Consider the following 15,730-nt stretch of genomic DNA (forward strand, 5'->3'; position numbering starts at 1 on the left):
GGCCAGTGGAAGGAAAGACCTGCACCTTCCTCCTCAACCGGAGCGGGAGCCCCTAGGGGGCACTGCACCTAGAGGCCGTGACGTTGGGAGGGCGGGAGCCTGCGGGACGCGGGGCTGATCCTTCCAGTGGCCCGGTCCTCTAGGGCAGGCTCTCTGGCACTCAGTCCTGCTAGAAATCTGGCTAGAGGAAGGTGTGGCATCAGGGAGGGCTGTGGCCCATTCCAGAGATAGTACCTGCTCCCTGTGCCTAGGATGCTGATAACTCCCTGCCCTCAGGTGGGAGTTTGCTTCCTGGAAGGCCACTTGGCTGAGCGTCTAGTTTAGATACCAGGGCATGGTTTACTAGGCTGGCGGTGTCCTAACAGTGAAGGATGTGTGGGGCTTGGGGTTCCAAAGCTGACCTGTAGCCTTGGGCAAGTTAACCCCTGTGAACCTGAGCTGCGTCCACAGTTTAAACAAGATATTGATGCTTTGTTTATAATTTTATCAGGATTATAATTCCCAAGTAAAGTGGGAATAAAACCAGTGCAAATTACAAACAGTAGCTACCACTGTACAAAGCGCCGGAGTGACATCTCACTTAATTCTAATAAATGTACAGATCTTTCTGGAGCCATGATGGGGTTACCTCCTGATAAACTGGTCCTAAATGGAAACTCGGTGAATTGAAAATTGATTACACCTAACCTACTGAACGTCATACGGTAGCCTAGCCTCCCTTAACCATGCTCAGAACACTGACTGTAGCGTGTAGTTCGGCAAAATCATCTAACACAAAGCCTATTTTATAATAAAGTGTTGAATAGCGCATGTAATTTATTGACTACTGTACTGAAAGCAGAAAAAAGAAGGGCTACGGATTGATTGTCAGTGTACGGGTTGTTTACACTTGTGACCATGTGTCTGACGGGAGCCTCCTGTGACTGCCCCTACCCAGAATCAGGAGACTATCCTGCTGTTGTAAATCAATAGCCCAGGAGAAGATCAAAATCCCAAATTTGAAGTCTGGTTTCCACTGGATGCTTATTGCTTTTGTACCATCCTCAAATAAAAAAAATCGTAAGTCGAACGGTGGTTAAGTCAGGGACCATGTGTAATGCGTTGAGTATTGGCCTGATTGACAACTTGGGGGAAGCGGGTCCAGAGGGGTCGTTTGGTTCATTGACAGCGCTGGAGGTTTGCCTGACCCCAATGATCATGTTCTTAATCTTATAATATTGTCTGCGTTTTTTATTGTAGGATGAGTGCCTCATTTGGCACATTACGACTTTGTAGGGTACAGGAATACCTAACATTGCCACAGCCCTGTGATTTAGGTATTCCCACCATTTTACAAGGAGGAAACAAGATCACAGAAGTTGCACCTTGCACAAGCATATAAATATTGCAAGGGAAACTTGGGTGGTCCATTCACTTACTACCAGTGGTGATCTTGGGCAGGTCATAAAACTCTTGGAGCTTCGTCTCATTATAAATTGGTGACCCCCCCCCACAAAAAAAATAAAAAAATAAAAAAAAATTGGTGACCCATTCATTTAGCATTCATTGGACAGTACTGAACATGGATCACTGGTCACTAAGATGAAAATCACCTTGTCCATAATGAGTGTATGGGAAATCTGCATCTTCCTCTTAATGTTGCTGTGAATCTAAAACTGCTCTAAAAATAGTCTTAAAAAAAAACCCAAAAACCAAAAACAGCCTCTGCCCTAAAGAAGTTCTAACAGTAACTCTGCCACAGTGGTGACAATTAGCTTTTCCACCTAATGAGTGCTCATAATAGTGATACTTAAAACCACAGTGGCGGGATGCCCGCGTGGCTTGGTCGGTTAAGCGTCCGACTTCGGCTCAGGTCATGATCTCAAGACTAGTAAGTTCCAGCCCCACATCGGGCTCTGTGCTGACAGCTCAGAGTCCGGAGCCTGCTTCAGGTTCTGTGTCTCCCTCTCTCTCTACCCCTCCCCCAGTCGTGCTCTGTCTCTCTCTCAAAAATAAACAAACATTAAAAAAAAAAATCACAGTGGAGACCACATATGGTATGATCCCGATTATAGGAAATGTCCAGAATAGGCAAATCTGTAGAGACAGAAAATATATTAGTGGTTGCTTACAGCTAGGGGTAGGGGAAATGGGGAGTTGACAGCTAATGGGTGTAGGCGATGAAAACGTTCTAAAATTAATTGTGATGGTTGCACAAATCTGTGAATATGCTGAAAATCATTGAATTGTACCCTTGAAATGGGTGAATGGTATGGTTATGTGAGTTCCATGTCAATAAAGCTGTTACCAAAATAAAATAAATAAATAAATAAATAAATAAATAAATAAATAAATAAATAAAAGGCTTTTGAGATAAGGTGGTGGGGTCCTGGGGTCTAACTGTTCCGGAGGAGAATCCAAAAAAACACCAAGGGATCTGATGCTTGAGCTGAGTGGCCTTTAAGAAATATGTATACTATTTATAATCTACAGAAAAGCATAAGATAAAAAATAAAATCACTCTAACGCTATCACCAAAACATCACTATTATTTTTGATCTCTTTATTTGAAATTATTTTATAAAGTTACATACGGTGAATATATATGTGTGTGTGTGTGTGTGTGTCTTCTTCACTTACTATATATCTGATTTAATGAAATTGGGAAGGAGAGAATTTGAAATCATGGCTTTTCATGGTTTTATATTATAACATAGCCTATTTTATGGGTAAACCATAATTTATTTTCTCTCTCCCTGTTGTTGGCTGTATTGTTTCTAATTTTAGATGTGACAATACTGTTGTGAATATCCTTTCATTCATTTGTCAATAGCTCTGTACTGAGACCCTTCTGTGTGCTGGGGGAGGAATGGGAAGAAGATTGATCAGGGGGCCACTGACCCCTCAGTCATCCTTTGCTGAAGCAGTTCTCATAAGACTCATAACTAGTAACCATGTTAACTGAAAAACAGGGCAGAGAGCTGGAGGATAAACGGCACAACGTCCTCACATAAAGAAGCAACCCTCCCGATCATACTGAATTTCAAGGAGGTTATGGCATTTTTATGAATTCCAGGGCTCTGCATGGCACAGTGGGTTCCAGAGACTTCCCAATGTTTAATTAGACACCCTACGGATGGAAAATTTGAAGAGAAAAGATTAAGTTAAAGACTTCATACCTAAGCCAGCCTAATGAGAAGTCACAAAACTAACTTGTTACTGGCATTGAAATGACTCAGACATTGAAATGACCCTGACATTGAAATGACTCAGACTATAGAGACTATGTAGACTGTACTACAAAGCCATTTTGGAGAACGCACTTAGGAGACGGTTCTCAGCCATCACCAGAAGCCTATGGCGATCCACACCTCTAAGGTGATCCCCTACATCGTTAGATGACACGTTCAAGTATAATAATGTTCTGTACCTAGAGACACGTTGCTTCTTTTTCGACTGAACTAATGTCATACACTCTAATCTTAAACAAGCTTAGGTGAAAATGAGGTCCTATTTTTAATATTAAAGTAATAATATATTTTTTGGATCAGAGAACTAGGAGTTATAATAAATGCTATTAAAGTAGTTAAGGGGGCGCCTGGGTGGCTCAGTTGGTTGAGCGTCCGACTTCGGCTCAGGTCATGATCTCACGGTCCGTGAGTTCGAGCCCCGCGTCGGGCTCTGTGCGGACAGCTCAGAGCCTGGAGCCTGCTTCGGATTCTGTGTCTCCCTCTCTCTGCCCCTCCCCCACTCATTCTCTGTCTCTCTCTCTCTCTCTCTCTCTCTCTCTGTCAAAAATAAATAAACTTTAAAAATAAATAAATAAAGTAGTTAAATCTCCCATTCTACTTTGGCTATGAAATAGTGGCACGAGAGTGGAACGTTATGTATGTGGCATATAAGACCATTTAATAGCACGTGATTGCTTGACGATAGTTGATGCTTAACTAAGGTCTATTAGGATTGTGCCCTTAATATGCAGTTTTTGAAATTACTTTAAAAGGTCTAAGACAACAGATGACTGTGCTGGTTGAGAGCCAGTTAAAATATTTGACCTGACCTCTTCAGATCCTGATGTAGATGATATGGACACCTGTCTTCTGTTCACTTTCACTCCCTCATGGGCCTCACTCTGAAGTCAACGCAGCCTGAGCCCAAGGTGCTCGCATTCCACAGGAAAGGGATTTGAGTTCTTGCACGCTTGTGACGCACGTTTGCAAGACAGAAGAATAGGAAAGGGAGAAAGATTTGTGAAAATAAATTTAGGATCTGTCCTATTCCCAGGTTTGTTTCATAGCGATCATTATCTCATTTTGATAGATACGTCTGAATCCATTTACGCAAAATTCAAATATATATTAGTCTGCTTTGCAAAAGCCAACCAAATATATATTAGCCTGCTTTGCAAAAGCCCTTCTTCTAAGAAGAAAGGGCTCCATTATGCTGAAGGCTTTAAAAATCCACTCACTGATGTTTTTCCCCTAGTGCATGGAGATCATTCCGGTGCACGTTGAGATAACATTTGGACGTAAGCCAAAGACAGTTCATTTTCGGTATGGGAAATGTGTCTCTGAAATTAAAATATTTTTAGATATTTATACATATGTACAGTGAGAGAGCATTTGCTTTATAGCTGGCTCTATGCTAGGCAGGTAGTTAAGGGGTCAACTGTGAACAAAACAGACACAGCTCGGGTCTCATTGAGATTACTGTGCACGACTATACGCTAGAACACACGCATGCGGGAAAGGAAAGCCGTATGATAGTTCGGAGTCTTCTATGAGTACCACAGAGAGGCACCTTCCTAGACATGGAGAGTCACAGAAAGCTTCCCGCAGGAGATGGCACTTGAAGGCAATACTTAAAGATGGCTTAGGAGTCAAGCTAAGAGAAGAACGGTGTGCTGGCAATGAGTATTCTGAGTTGAAGGAACTGCGTGAACCACAGTCTAGAGTGAGAGAGAGTGCTGACTTCACCTCCTGAATAGGAGGTGTTGGGGCTGCAGGAGAATGAACAGCCCCCCCCCCATCCTGCTTTTAAGAGAGCCTTTGGAGAAACAGCGTCCTCAAGGAAGAGCTAAGTTCAGTTTTAAAAAAAAGCAATGAATTAGCTTTCTTAATTTGAAAGAGGATGGACCTTAAGCATGGAATGGAAGCAGACAAGGAAAAGATATGGGAAGAGGTGGTTTGGGAAAGAGCGAGACAGGGATGTGGGCAAGGAAAGGTGGTGCGAGGGGCACATGTCCTGGGACATGGCCCGGATACCAGGGGAATGGAGCACGGTGGTTACAGCGGTCCAGATGCCAAAGACACTGACCCATAAATACCAGAAAGGTTAACAGTGTAGGGAGGGCACTTGGACTTTTCAAGGGTCACAACGGATTGCACTTCCATGGGAATTCTAACTTTGGATGGACGAGAAGACTTTGGTCTCTCAGGAGGGACTACCTGAATCTTGAATGATTTGCTTGGGCCTCGAGAGAAGCTCCGGATTGGACGCAGTTTATCCAAAGCTCTGGAGATGCGAGGAGGGGTGCACAACGACACCGACCTGCAAAATCCACATCATTACCAACGAGCTCGGCACGTGAGGCCAGGCTTGGGGATCTTTGATACATACGTCTTTACTGCAGCTGATGCTTTTCTTCGACTACGTTCCTAGATGTATAATTACTGGGTCAAAGATGACCCTTTGATATTATTGATCCCTATTCCATATTACCAAATTCATTTCTGAAAAATGTATACCAACTTACATGCTCATGTAGTTGGGAGTAACCCTTTTCCTCTATCCTTAACAGTATTGGATAATTAAAAAAAAAATCTTTTTTTCTTGTATGTCACAGAATTGTATCATTGTTTTGAGGCAACTTTCTACGTATCTATTTTATTCTGCATTTCTTCCTGCATTGTGTTAACCTTATTCCAGGCTGTCACGGCAAGGACATTTGTATAGCAAACAGCCTTTGGAAGACACAGTATCTCCCTCTGGGGCAGAAAGCAGATATGTTTGTTGTCCAGAGAGCAAGGAGAATAGCTCCCTCCAGGCGCAAAGATGGGGCAGGTTTGCTAGTAGCCCTTTAAGACTGCAGGTTCCTAAATTCAGGATTCCCCAGCCTTGAAATAAACCCACGGCGTGTGCAGTATGCACTTGAGCTACTCTGCATCGCCCCCATGCATTTGGAGGAGCAAGGGGAGCCAATGCACACGTGAAGCTCATACCTGCTGTGCCAGGAGTAATAATGTCCATTTGTCTCTGATAGAGGAGTTTCGTGGCTTCTGCCAGCATCCATGAAACCGATGCAGGCTAACTTCTAGCCGGCAAGCTGAGTAATATTCCAGCTTCTGCACAGTTCTGGATAGTAATTTTTTTTTTTTTTTGACAGTAATTTTTGAGCTGAGTGTTGACCATGCAGGCTTTCTCCTGGGTGGTAGGGGAAGGGCAATGTAGGCAAAGGGAGCGGCTCCTATGAAGGCAGAGGCAGATTTTGGAGGGCTTGGTAGATAGACTATTTGGTTCTGTTTGTGTTTAGAAATGTAAGGCTGGCTAAGATCAGGAGGACAGAGGTGAACAAGCCTGGAAGTGACGATGACAGTGGCAAGAAGTGACTGAAGACAGTGGCAAGACAGCCAGCTGGGAAGCTGTTGTAGAAAGCCAAGAACAAAGGGCACAAAAGTACCCGAGGAGTTTCAGAGGAAAAAAGGGTACCAGATTGGAAGTGACAACTCGGGGGTGGGGGGGGGGATATCTTGGGGGAGGGGTGGAATCTGTTTGCTCTCAGGAGGGAAGTCTAAGCTAGAAATGGTGTTTTAGGAAAGAGTATAAACCGTAGTTGTCGCCTTCGGGGAGCTAATAAAATTAGACGAGAATGGGATGGAGAACATTTGCTCTCACAAACCTGAGGCTTATCGAGGCCAGGCAGATGACATGTGCTAGTGACGTGGACCAGGTGCAAAAGTTCCCCCCAAAGAGGCAAAAGGTAGAGCAGACTTTCTATGACATGCTTTGCGGTAAGAGCCTATACCTTCTATCGAAAACACCTGCATGCGAGTGCCCCATGGTTACTTGAAATTTGCTGATGAAGTCTACAATGGAGAACAGAGGAATGTTAAAGTCAGTCACCCCCTTTTAGGGTGATTTTTGCCCTTAGGTTCCCTCAGAGCCCAGAGTCCGGGCCCAAACAAGCCAGATGATGACCGGGGATGATGGTGATGATTTTAAGAAGCTGGGAAGTGGGATTTTTGTGTTGAAACTTTCTGAAGACGTACAAGCCCGGTTCAGCATCTGGGCCAAGGTCTTGTTGTGATGGTAACATGAGGACCACGCGGAGAGCCACACATACGTTGCCTTTCAAACAATAGGGCCTTTGGAGCTTGTATTTGCCCCACAGAGCAGATGATTTGCTCACTATCCAAGCTCTGTTCTTTTACGTTCAGCTGAATAAACAAGGTTTTAGAACTAACGAAGTAGACCAGCTTGCTTCCCCCACGCCCTGGTGTGAGGCATCAGCTGTCTAAGCCATTGTCAGGAAAATCAAGCTTTGTTGTTTTTCATAGATAAAGTGGATTTGGCTCGCAGGCGTTCACCGCCTTTGTGACAGGTTTGTCCTCACCTGACTTCAACCCCCCAACTACACGCGAAGTTGCTCTGTGCTCTCCAAACATACTCGAAGCCAGTTCCTGGGAAAGGCGTTTTGTCTAAATGGAATTTCGGAGAGGGGTCTGATCATCTGACTCTCACATGGCCATGGAGCTTCTCAGCTCAGTCTCACTCGAGAGTAAATTTCCTTGGAATTCTATCAGCCAAGTGATGGAAAAAGGGCCTTGAGGCTTTTCTCTGACCTCCCCCGCCCCCGACAGAAACTACAAGTCAAGATGTTGGATTTCTGAGGGTGCCTGCTGTGAATTTTAAAAAGCAACTGAAATCATTGTTGTTCTTCCTCCTTTGTGTCTCTGATTTGCATGTTTTTCTCGTGTTTTGGGCTCAAACAAGTTTTTTTTTTTTTTTAATTTTTAACGTTTATTTATTATTGAGAGACAGAGCATGAACAGGGGAGGGGCAGAGAGAGAGGGAGACACAGAATCCGAAGCAGGCTCCAGGCTCTGAGCTGTCGGCACAGAACCCGACGTGGGGCTCGATCTCGCAAACTGCGAGATCATGACCTGAGCCGAAGTCGGACGCCCAACCGCCTGAGCCACCCAGATGCCCCTATAATGCATTTGAGATTAACGCAAGTTGTTGCCTGTATCAATACCCAATTGCTTCTTATTGCTTAATATTATTCCAGTATGTGAATATACCATATTTTGTTTACTTATTCCTTGTTTTTTAAAATTTTTAAAAAATATTTATTTATTTCTGAGAGACAGAGAGAGACAGAGCATGAGCAGGGGAGGGGCAGAGAGAGAGGGAGACACAGAATCTGAAGCAGGCTCCAGGCTCCCAGCTGGCAGCACAGAGCCCGATGCGGGACTTGAACTCACGAACCATGAGATCATGACCTGTGTCGAAGTCAGACGCGCAAGTTTTTGACCCCATCTATTCAATCATTAAATATTTATGGAACACCTGTGAATTGTCAGGCACTGTACAGAGCTGGTGAAAACATCCATCCCAAGGGGTCCAATGAGTCACATGCTAAATTTTAGCATATTCTTCCAGGGGCGCCTCAGTGGCGCCATCGGGTTAAGCATCTGACCCTTGATTTTGATGCAGGTCATGTCATGGTTAATGAGTTTGAGTCCCTCGTCGGGCTCTGCCCTGACAATGTAGAGCCTGCCTGGGATCCTCTCTCTCCCTTGCTGTCTACTCCTCCCACATGTGCACTGTCTCTCTTAAAAATAAGGAAATAAACATTTTTTTTAAAAGAATATTCTTTCAAAAAGAAACTTCCAAGAAGAAACATCTCCTATAAAAGAGTTGTTTTCAAATATGCTATACACATTCCGAATGTTCATTTATGATTATATGGATTGATTGTGCAATAATATTTTGCACTCAGTAACCTTTTCAACACAGCGTAATTCCATATTGTCTTGGTATTACACGCTCTAAATCACTTGTAAGGAAAGAAAAATATGAGAAGCTAAATGTGAGCGAATGCTTATGTTTTCATACTTTTTTTTAAACAAACAAACAAAAACACTGAAAAAGCATGTTTAAGAAAGCTCCATATCTTATCCATAGGACAAGGTTTAAGTTAAAGACATGTAAACTTGCAAAAGGGTTGAAGCTGTTTCTTTTATTCCAATCCCTTAGCACTGTCTAGATAGAGGAAGTTATATAATGTAGAGGATGGGAGAGTTCTTAAAGTATTAACATTTGCTCCTCAAAACAGAGATTAAAAAAATGTTTTTTGGATTTTTTTTTGAACAAAAGAAAATAAATGTTAATATTCATGTTTAACAGCTGTGTTTCTAGTTCATTGCAAGCCTGATATTTAAGATTTTTCTTCCTTTCCCCTAAGGATTTAATTTATGTATGTAATTTACACAGGGAATGGTCTTTCTACCATCATTTGCTTCTCGAAATTGAACTTTCATGACTGTTAGAAAACCCCATCTACTTCCAGACTCGATGCAGAGGAATAAGCTATAAACCTCATAAATCCTCTAAAAAGAGGGAAAAAAAAACAACCACATAAATCCTCAGTGTGAAGTTTAGAAATCCCCCACTTTAAAGAAAATTTCAAAAGTTATTCTTCTCTGTATAAAGAAAGTTAGGCAACATATATTTTCATTATGCCAGAGTAGGGTTTATGCTTATATTGGGAACTAAATTGCTTTCAAAATGGTCTATGTTTACCAATTTATATTAACATGCTTCTGTTCTCTGTAAAATTTTGTCTATCAAAAAAAGGCAAGTTATACCCCCCAAAAACCCTTAATTTGTGCCCCCAAAGTTTTACATTAATTTTTGATTCAATAATGAAATAGTTAAAAAAATATCTTGTTACTACAAAGTGAAAAAAAAAAAAAGATAATCTTTTGATTTCATCTAACTCACCCACCTGTCAAGAAAACACATACCATCCCAGACACTAAATTCAATATTTTAAAAGTAATCCAGGGGCGTCCGGGTGGCTTAGTCGGTTATGCGTCCGACTTCGGCTCAGGTCATGATCTCGCTGTTCCGGAGTTCGAGTCCTGTGTTGGCTCTGTGTTGACAGCTCAGAGCCTGGAGCCTGTTTTAGATTCTGTCTCCCTCGCAGTCTCTGTCCCTACCCCTCTTGCACTCTGTCTCTCTCTCTCAACAATAAATAAACATGAAAAAAATAATAAAAGTAACCCAAAGATACAGAAAATGTCCTGTCACTGAAACATGGCATATCGTCATTAACCGTGACCCATTTTCTGCATGGCTCATAAAGGCAAGACAAAAAAAGTATTACAACTAAACGTTGTTTGGAAAAATCTTGACCTTTCTCGAATAAACACACTATTTCACACTATAATTTACCTTGTACTTTACAAACTTTATTAAATAATGAGCATTACTAACTTTATCTTATATACAATATTTAAACTATGTTTTCCTAGATGCATTTTTTTTTTTTTTTGCACAAAGACTAGGTAAAAAGTGAACTTAAAAAAAAAACAAACAAACCTGAACGTTCAGTACAGAGACCCAGCAAGAACTTGACATAATTTTAAGTACATATAACTTTCCTCCCAATTATGTACAATCCTACCCCACCTCCAAAAGAAACGATTTTAAACGGAAGCATTTAATTGGTAACTTTGAGGGAAAATATGAACATGATTATATATACACACAGCTCTCAAAATCTGCATCCTGGCTGACAGAAGACATCTAAAAGGTAAAGGTTTATCCTAGAACCTAAAGACAATGACACAGACATTTTATACAGCACGACATCCACCTTGGTGCAGCCAGGTGACATCGAAGCCATGCAACGAGAACACTGGTGTGAAGGGTTCATAATTTCTGAGAGTAAGACACCGCAGTAATATGGACAATATAGACTTGGGGGTCATACACACTAAACAGCAAAAATAGGAAACTACATTCCAGGACAAGAAGAATAACTTTGTGTTGCAAGCGCACTAACAAGCCCCTCTGGCAAGTCTGAGAACATGCTTCCTTGCAGGGCTTGTCTTTTCTGACACTGTTTAGTCCTGAAAACTCCTATCAAGTATAAAGAAAGGCAGTGAAAGAAGGAATGTCTCTAGAACCATGCTATCCAGCAGGGACTTTGTTTGACAAGCTCTAAGAAGAAAGAATATAGAGAAGGAAGAAACTTGGGTTCTTTTCTGTTATTTCAAAGGAAAAATGAAGGTCTTTAGGTACCTGCTTGTAAAATAAGGATGGTCACGTCTGATGTTTCGTGGTTAAGAAAACGAGACACAGGACTCAAGAAGAGGAAAAGAATTATGGTGAGATGTCACCGATGGAAATCAGTATCGTTGCTTACCTTCGGATGAAAGGCCCAGACCCCCTTTCCTACACATATAGTTTTCAAAATAAAAAACCGAGCAGGTGGGGAAGGGATCACAGAACGTAAAACCGCTTAAAGGGAGCCTTAAAAGGCCACAGTTTAAGAACACACTCTTCTTGCATTGACCGGAATCTTCAATAAAATACAACATTGTTATAAAGGACCCATAGATCTGCCTTCGCATCTCTCTTGTGCTTCTTCGGTTTTGTTTTTTACTCTCAAGGTCTGGTTTTTGCAGTTTCCTTCCATGAAGTGGTATGTTGGTCCGCGATATCACAGTGAGCGGCTACTCGAAGACCATAATGACAATGAAAAGAGGTTTTTAGTCACAGCTTAGCAGCCAAAGATTCTTTGCTCTCAAACAACGAAAAGAGGCCCTCGCGTTATGCTTAGTTCAAAAAACACATTTCATCGCGGTCAACGAAATCCTCAAGGCTGGGATGAGGTCATTTGGTTGAATACGAAACTCAGGAAAGTACAAAGGAAAAACTGCTGTGCAAAGGGTGACGCTAACGTGTGTTGTTGTATTTTAGCTCCTGGCTTGCTTTGTGTTGAGTAGAGATACGCACAAAGAAATAGCATGCAGGGTTCTATTTCCGCCCCCTCTTTAACTGTAATATGAGGAGATAAGCATCTTTTCTATTTTCTTGCTTGTAGTTTTCTTTAAGCACTTGAGGAAAGCATTCCTTTTACTCCAGCCATCAAAAATAAACATAAGAGCGAGCACATTCTCCAGACCTCGTCCAGGAATAGAGGTAAGGATTTTTGCTTATACACAATTGGTCTTGCTACCTTCTGGTGCACAATAGGTACCCAATTTCCACACTAGCGTGACCCTGATAGAGAAATCACTGATACAGAGTGAAACGGGCACTGGAGATTCATCCTCCAATGAGAGATCTCTAGCTTAAGTTTTGCTAGGGTCTCGTCGCAAATGAAACCCAAATGCCCGATGTGATTCACGTAATCCTTTAAACAGCTTTCGTTTCCCTTCTTTCGCAAACATGCAGAAAAGCCTCCTTGCTGCCTTTGGGTCCTAGAATAAAACTATTTGTGGCTTCTGGATAATAGGAGAGGATTATGGCATTTCTTAAAGTCTGGACACTATTGTCAGGATATGGGAGAAAGTATCATGGCCATCAGGTTAAAAAAAAAAAAAAGCCTAAAAATTTTCAAGTAAGATTGACTTACAGGAGACACGACACAGCATCAGGGAAGACACTGTTAGGTGCTGACACTGCCTATACAGTACGATTCCGGCTGGCTTGTCAGCCGTTTCCAAAAGTTGTGCTGGAAAAGAAAGTATGGTTTACACTTCTGGTTATTACAAAATCGTTTTTAATCTGGTACATATAAAACACCTCTCAGTATCTGTAATCTGTGAGCATCACACGACATTGGTTTGCGCAGCTTCTACTAAGAAACTTAGGCAAAGCTGCTGGAACTGAGACATTGAAATTTTTCCCTCAGCGACTGGACGATATTTTGCTGATTGGGAGATGGCCCCCTCCAAAGATAGTCATTCAGTTTGTCCGAATCGTCGTAGGACGTCAGGTATGGTGAAATCCCAAGTGGCTCGCCCATTGGCTTTTTGGGAGAGCACGGACTGTTCACAGGGTAAGACGTGTTGTTGCTACGGGTCTTCTCAGTAAAGTCAGCATCCGTCATCTGTGGGTCAGCTTTCTTCCTACGACCGTGAGATAGCTCTAACTCTGACTCATCTTCTTCTGACTTTATTTCCACATAGTCGTCTTCGTCTCCTTCAGTCTCCTTGAAATTGGAAAAATAGTTCTGTGTAGCTATTTGAGCACTTAAGGGCAAATTTCTATTGACGACCAGAACCTTCTGTGAGTCTTGGAGCGTGAGATCGGAGCGTTTTTCGGTGCCCTGTTGACACGAGTCAGCCATACCTGCCAGCAAATCCTGGTGGCTCTCACACCTTGAACTTTTGTGCAAAGACAGCAGCTGTTTCTTTCCCACTTCTCCAGGGTAGTTGATGGAGTCCACGGACTTGTTTATCAAGATTGAGGAAGATGACTGGGACCTATTGTAAGGCTGAGATTTAGCACTGATTCCTTTCCGACCCAAAGAGTTGTAAAGGTGGCCCTGGTAAGAGTTCTCTTTGTTGGGCTGACTGACTATCACACTGTGTCTCTGGAAGGAGCCCAGCAGAGGGTCGGAGGTTTGAAGAGAAGGCACAGAGCAAGCTGTGGACAACTGTCTTGGAATGTTTTTTGTGTTGATCTCTAAAGTGGGATGTTTCGACTTCAAGTCTTGCTCTGGCTGGGGACAGAAGTGCACTAACTCTCCATTACTATAGGTTGAATGCAAAAGCCAATCCTCGCTGCCATGTTGGGACCGGGGAGCCGATGCAGACGTGGGGTTGGAGGGTTCTCGAGGGCTGGCCCAGCCGTCCTTCTGGGTCTTAAAGGGGGTCTCTCTGAATACAATCTGGTCGTACAATTGGGAATACTCGGCAATCCTGGCACCTGGAAGGCAAATGTGAAACAATAAACATACATAGGGTTATGTCCACATGCAAAGATTAAAAAAAAAAAAAAAATATATATATATATATATATATATATATATATAACATGCTAACAAACATATTTAAAAATTTTAAATAGGCAGGACTTTTAAGTGTGAGGATGAGTCATCACTGAGTACTAAGCAATGCGAGCTAATAATCCATAGTTTCATAAAAAATAAAAATGTCACCAAAAATGTCACCTAAAGGTTCATTTAATTTGATATCATCCTGGATGAGTTTACTTCAGGTCTGCAACTGTTCTATCTATCATGGAAATTTCTGGTGTTCTTTACAAGCATGAAATAGTGTCAGTGCTAAAAAACGGGCATCATAAAAACAAGAAGGTCAGCACTTAAACCCTGGTCAATGAAAAATAACACAAGTGTCGTTAAAAGGAATATGACACAATCCACTAGTGGCTACCCCTGGCTTCTCACTAGTCTTGATTGGTCCCAGACAATGACTCCTAGAAGAGGCCGCTCCTGGTGGCTGTTCCTGTATTTCCTGTTTCCAGGTGGCTGTCCACTGCCACTGTCTGGGAAACCAGTGTCTTCAGGAGGTCCTCCCTTCCAGTATTTCAAAACCATGTGTATTGACCGACCCACATCTCCCTTCCCATCCCCAAGAAGCTGGGCATTGAAGTCTGTGCTTCCGAGATATTGAGAATGAACCATCTGTGCATAGGATCGATAGTGTAACATTCTCTAGTATTTGGCCAGAACAGGATTTGACTGTTATTTCCACAAAAGCTATTGCCACGTTAAATTAAGCTGTGAGGCCATTCTCCTCTCTGTTCCACTTCTGAGTACAGATATTTCTAAAGATGTTAACAGAATCAAGACACGGATACAATATTCTCTTGGACCAGGAATGTTTTAAGAGACTGAGCCAAGAGAATGTCAATTTCAAGAGCTACCCACCCCTCCATCATCCCAATCCAGGTATCCACACGAGCACCCTAGGATCAAAAAATTCCATGCATCCTATAAATTACCCAGAACACATCTACATAGTATTTATGAAAGGGATCTATCCCATATGAGATGGCCAGCAAGTGACATTACATTTTCTTCTTCTGTAAGCTTTTGATATTTTTAGTAGCCTATTGTTAGCAAATTATCCCTTGAATTTAAATAAAATGTTTAGTTGAGTTTCTGCCATTTCTTTTGTCTCAATCTTCTATGAGAACAGAAGACAAGTTGCAATTACTCTGTGTGCCTTTAATTGCGAGCTTCTCAAATCGCTTCCCTAGTCCTCCAAATCAGGGTAAATCGTCTGTTTAACTTTGTACAGACCCTACACTCAGATCCTTTAGGTTTTCAAGTCCAGATTCCTTGGAAGAACAGAGAATATCAGTTTAGAATATTTAGTAACAGAAACATGAGCTATTATTCCTTAAATGGAATACTGACGATTCTCAATGCCAATTAAATTTGGCAACCCCTTAAGAGATTGTAAGTATTGATTGGGGCGCCCAGGGGGCTCAGCTGGTTGGGCCTCTGACTTCAGCTCAGGTCACGATCTCACGGTTTGTGAGTTCAAGCCCCGCGTCGGGCTCTGTGCTGACAGCTCAGAGCCCGGAGCCTGCTTCAGATTCTGTGTCTCCCTCTCTCTCTGCCCCTCCCCAACTCATGCTCGGTCTCCCTCTCTCTCTGTCTCTCAAAAATAAACATTAAAGCAAAAAAGCACTTTAAGAAAATCTACATGAACCAAGGTGCTCACATTAGCCATTCTGAAATCTATAATGTTTCATTAACTAT

General features: G+C 42.3%; 1 protein-coding gene across 1 annotated transcript in view; it reads right to left on the reverse strand.

Annotated features, from left to right (window-relative positions):
• Nucleotides 1-10,473: 10,473 nt before the first annotated feature.
• Nucleotides 10,474-15,730, reverse strand: part of PLEKHG1 (pleckstrin homology and RhoGEF domain containing G1) — a 99,928-nt gene continuing 94,671 nt past the window's right edge. The window contains exon 15 of the mRNA XM_047102702.1: nucleotides 10,474-13,926. Coding sequence (XP_046958658.1) covers nucleotides 12,863-13,926 — 1,064 coding nt within the window. The 3' untranslated portion in view covers nucleotides 10,474-12,862. The remainder of the gene's footprint in view (nucleotides 13,927-15,730) is intronic.

Source organism: Lynx rufus, unplaced genomic scaffold (assembly GCF_022079265.1).
Source record: "Lynx rufus isolate CCGP_SWC_20201006 ecotype Redwood Valley unplaced genomic scaffold, mLynRuf1.p SCAF_6, whole genome shotgun sequence".
Classification (NCBI taxonomy): domain Eukaryota; kingdom Metazoa; phylum Chordata; class Mammalia; order Carnivora; family Felidae; genus Lynx; species Lynx rufus.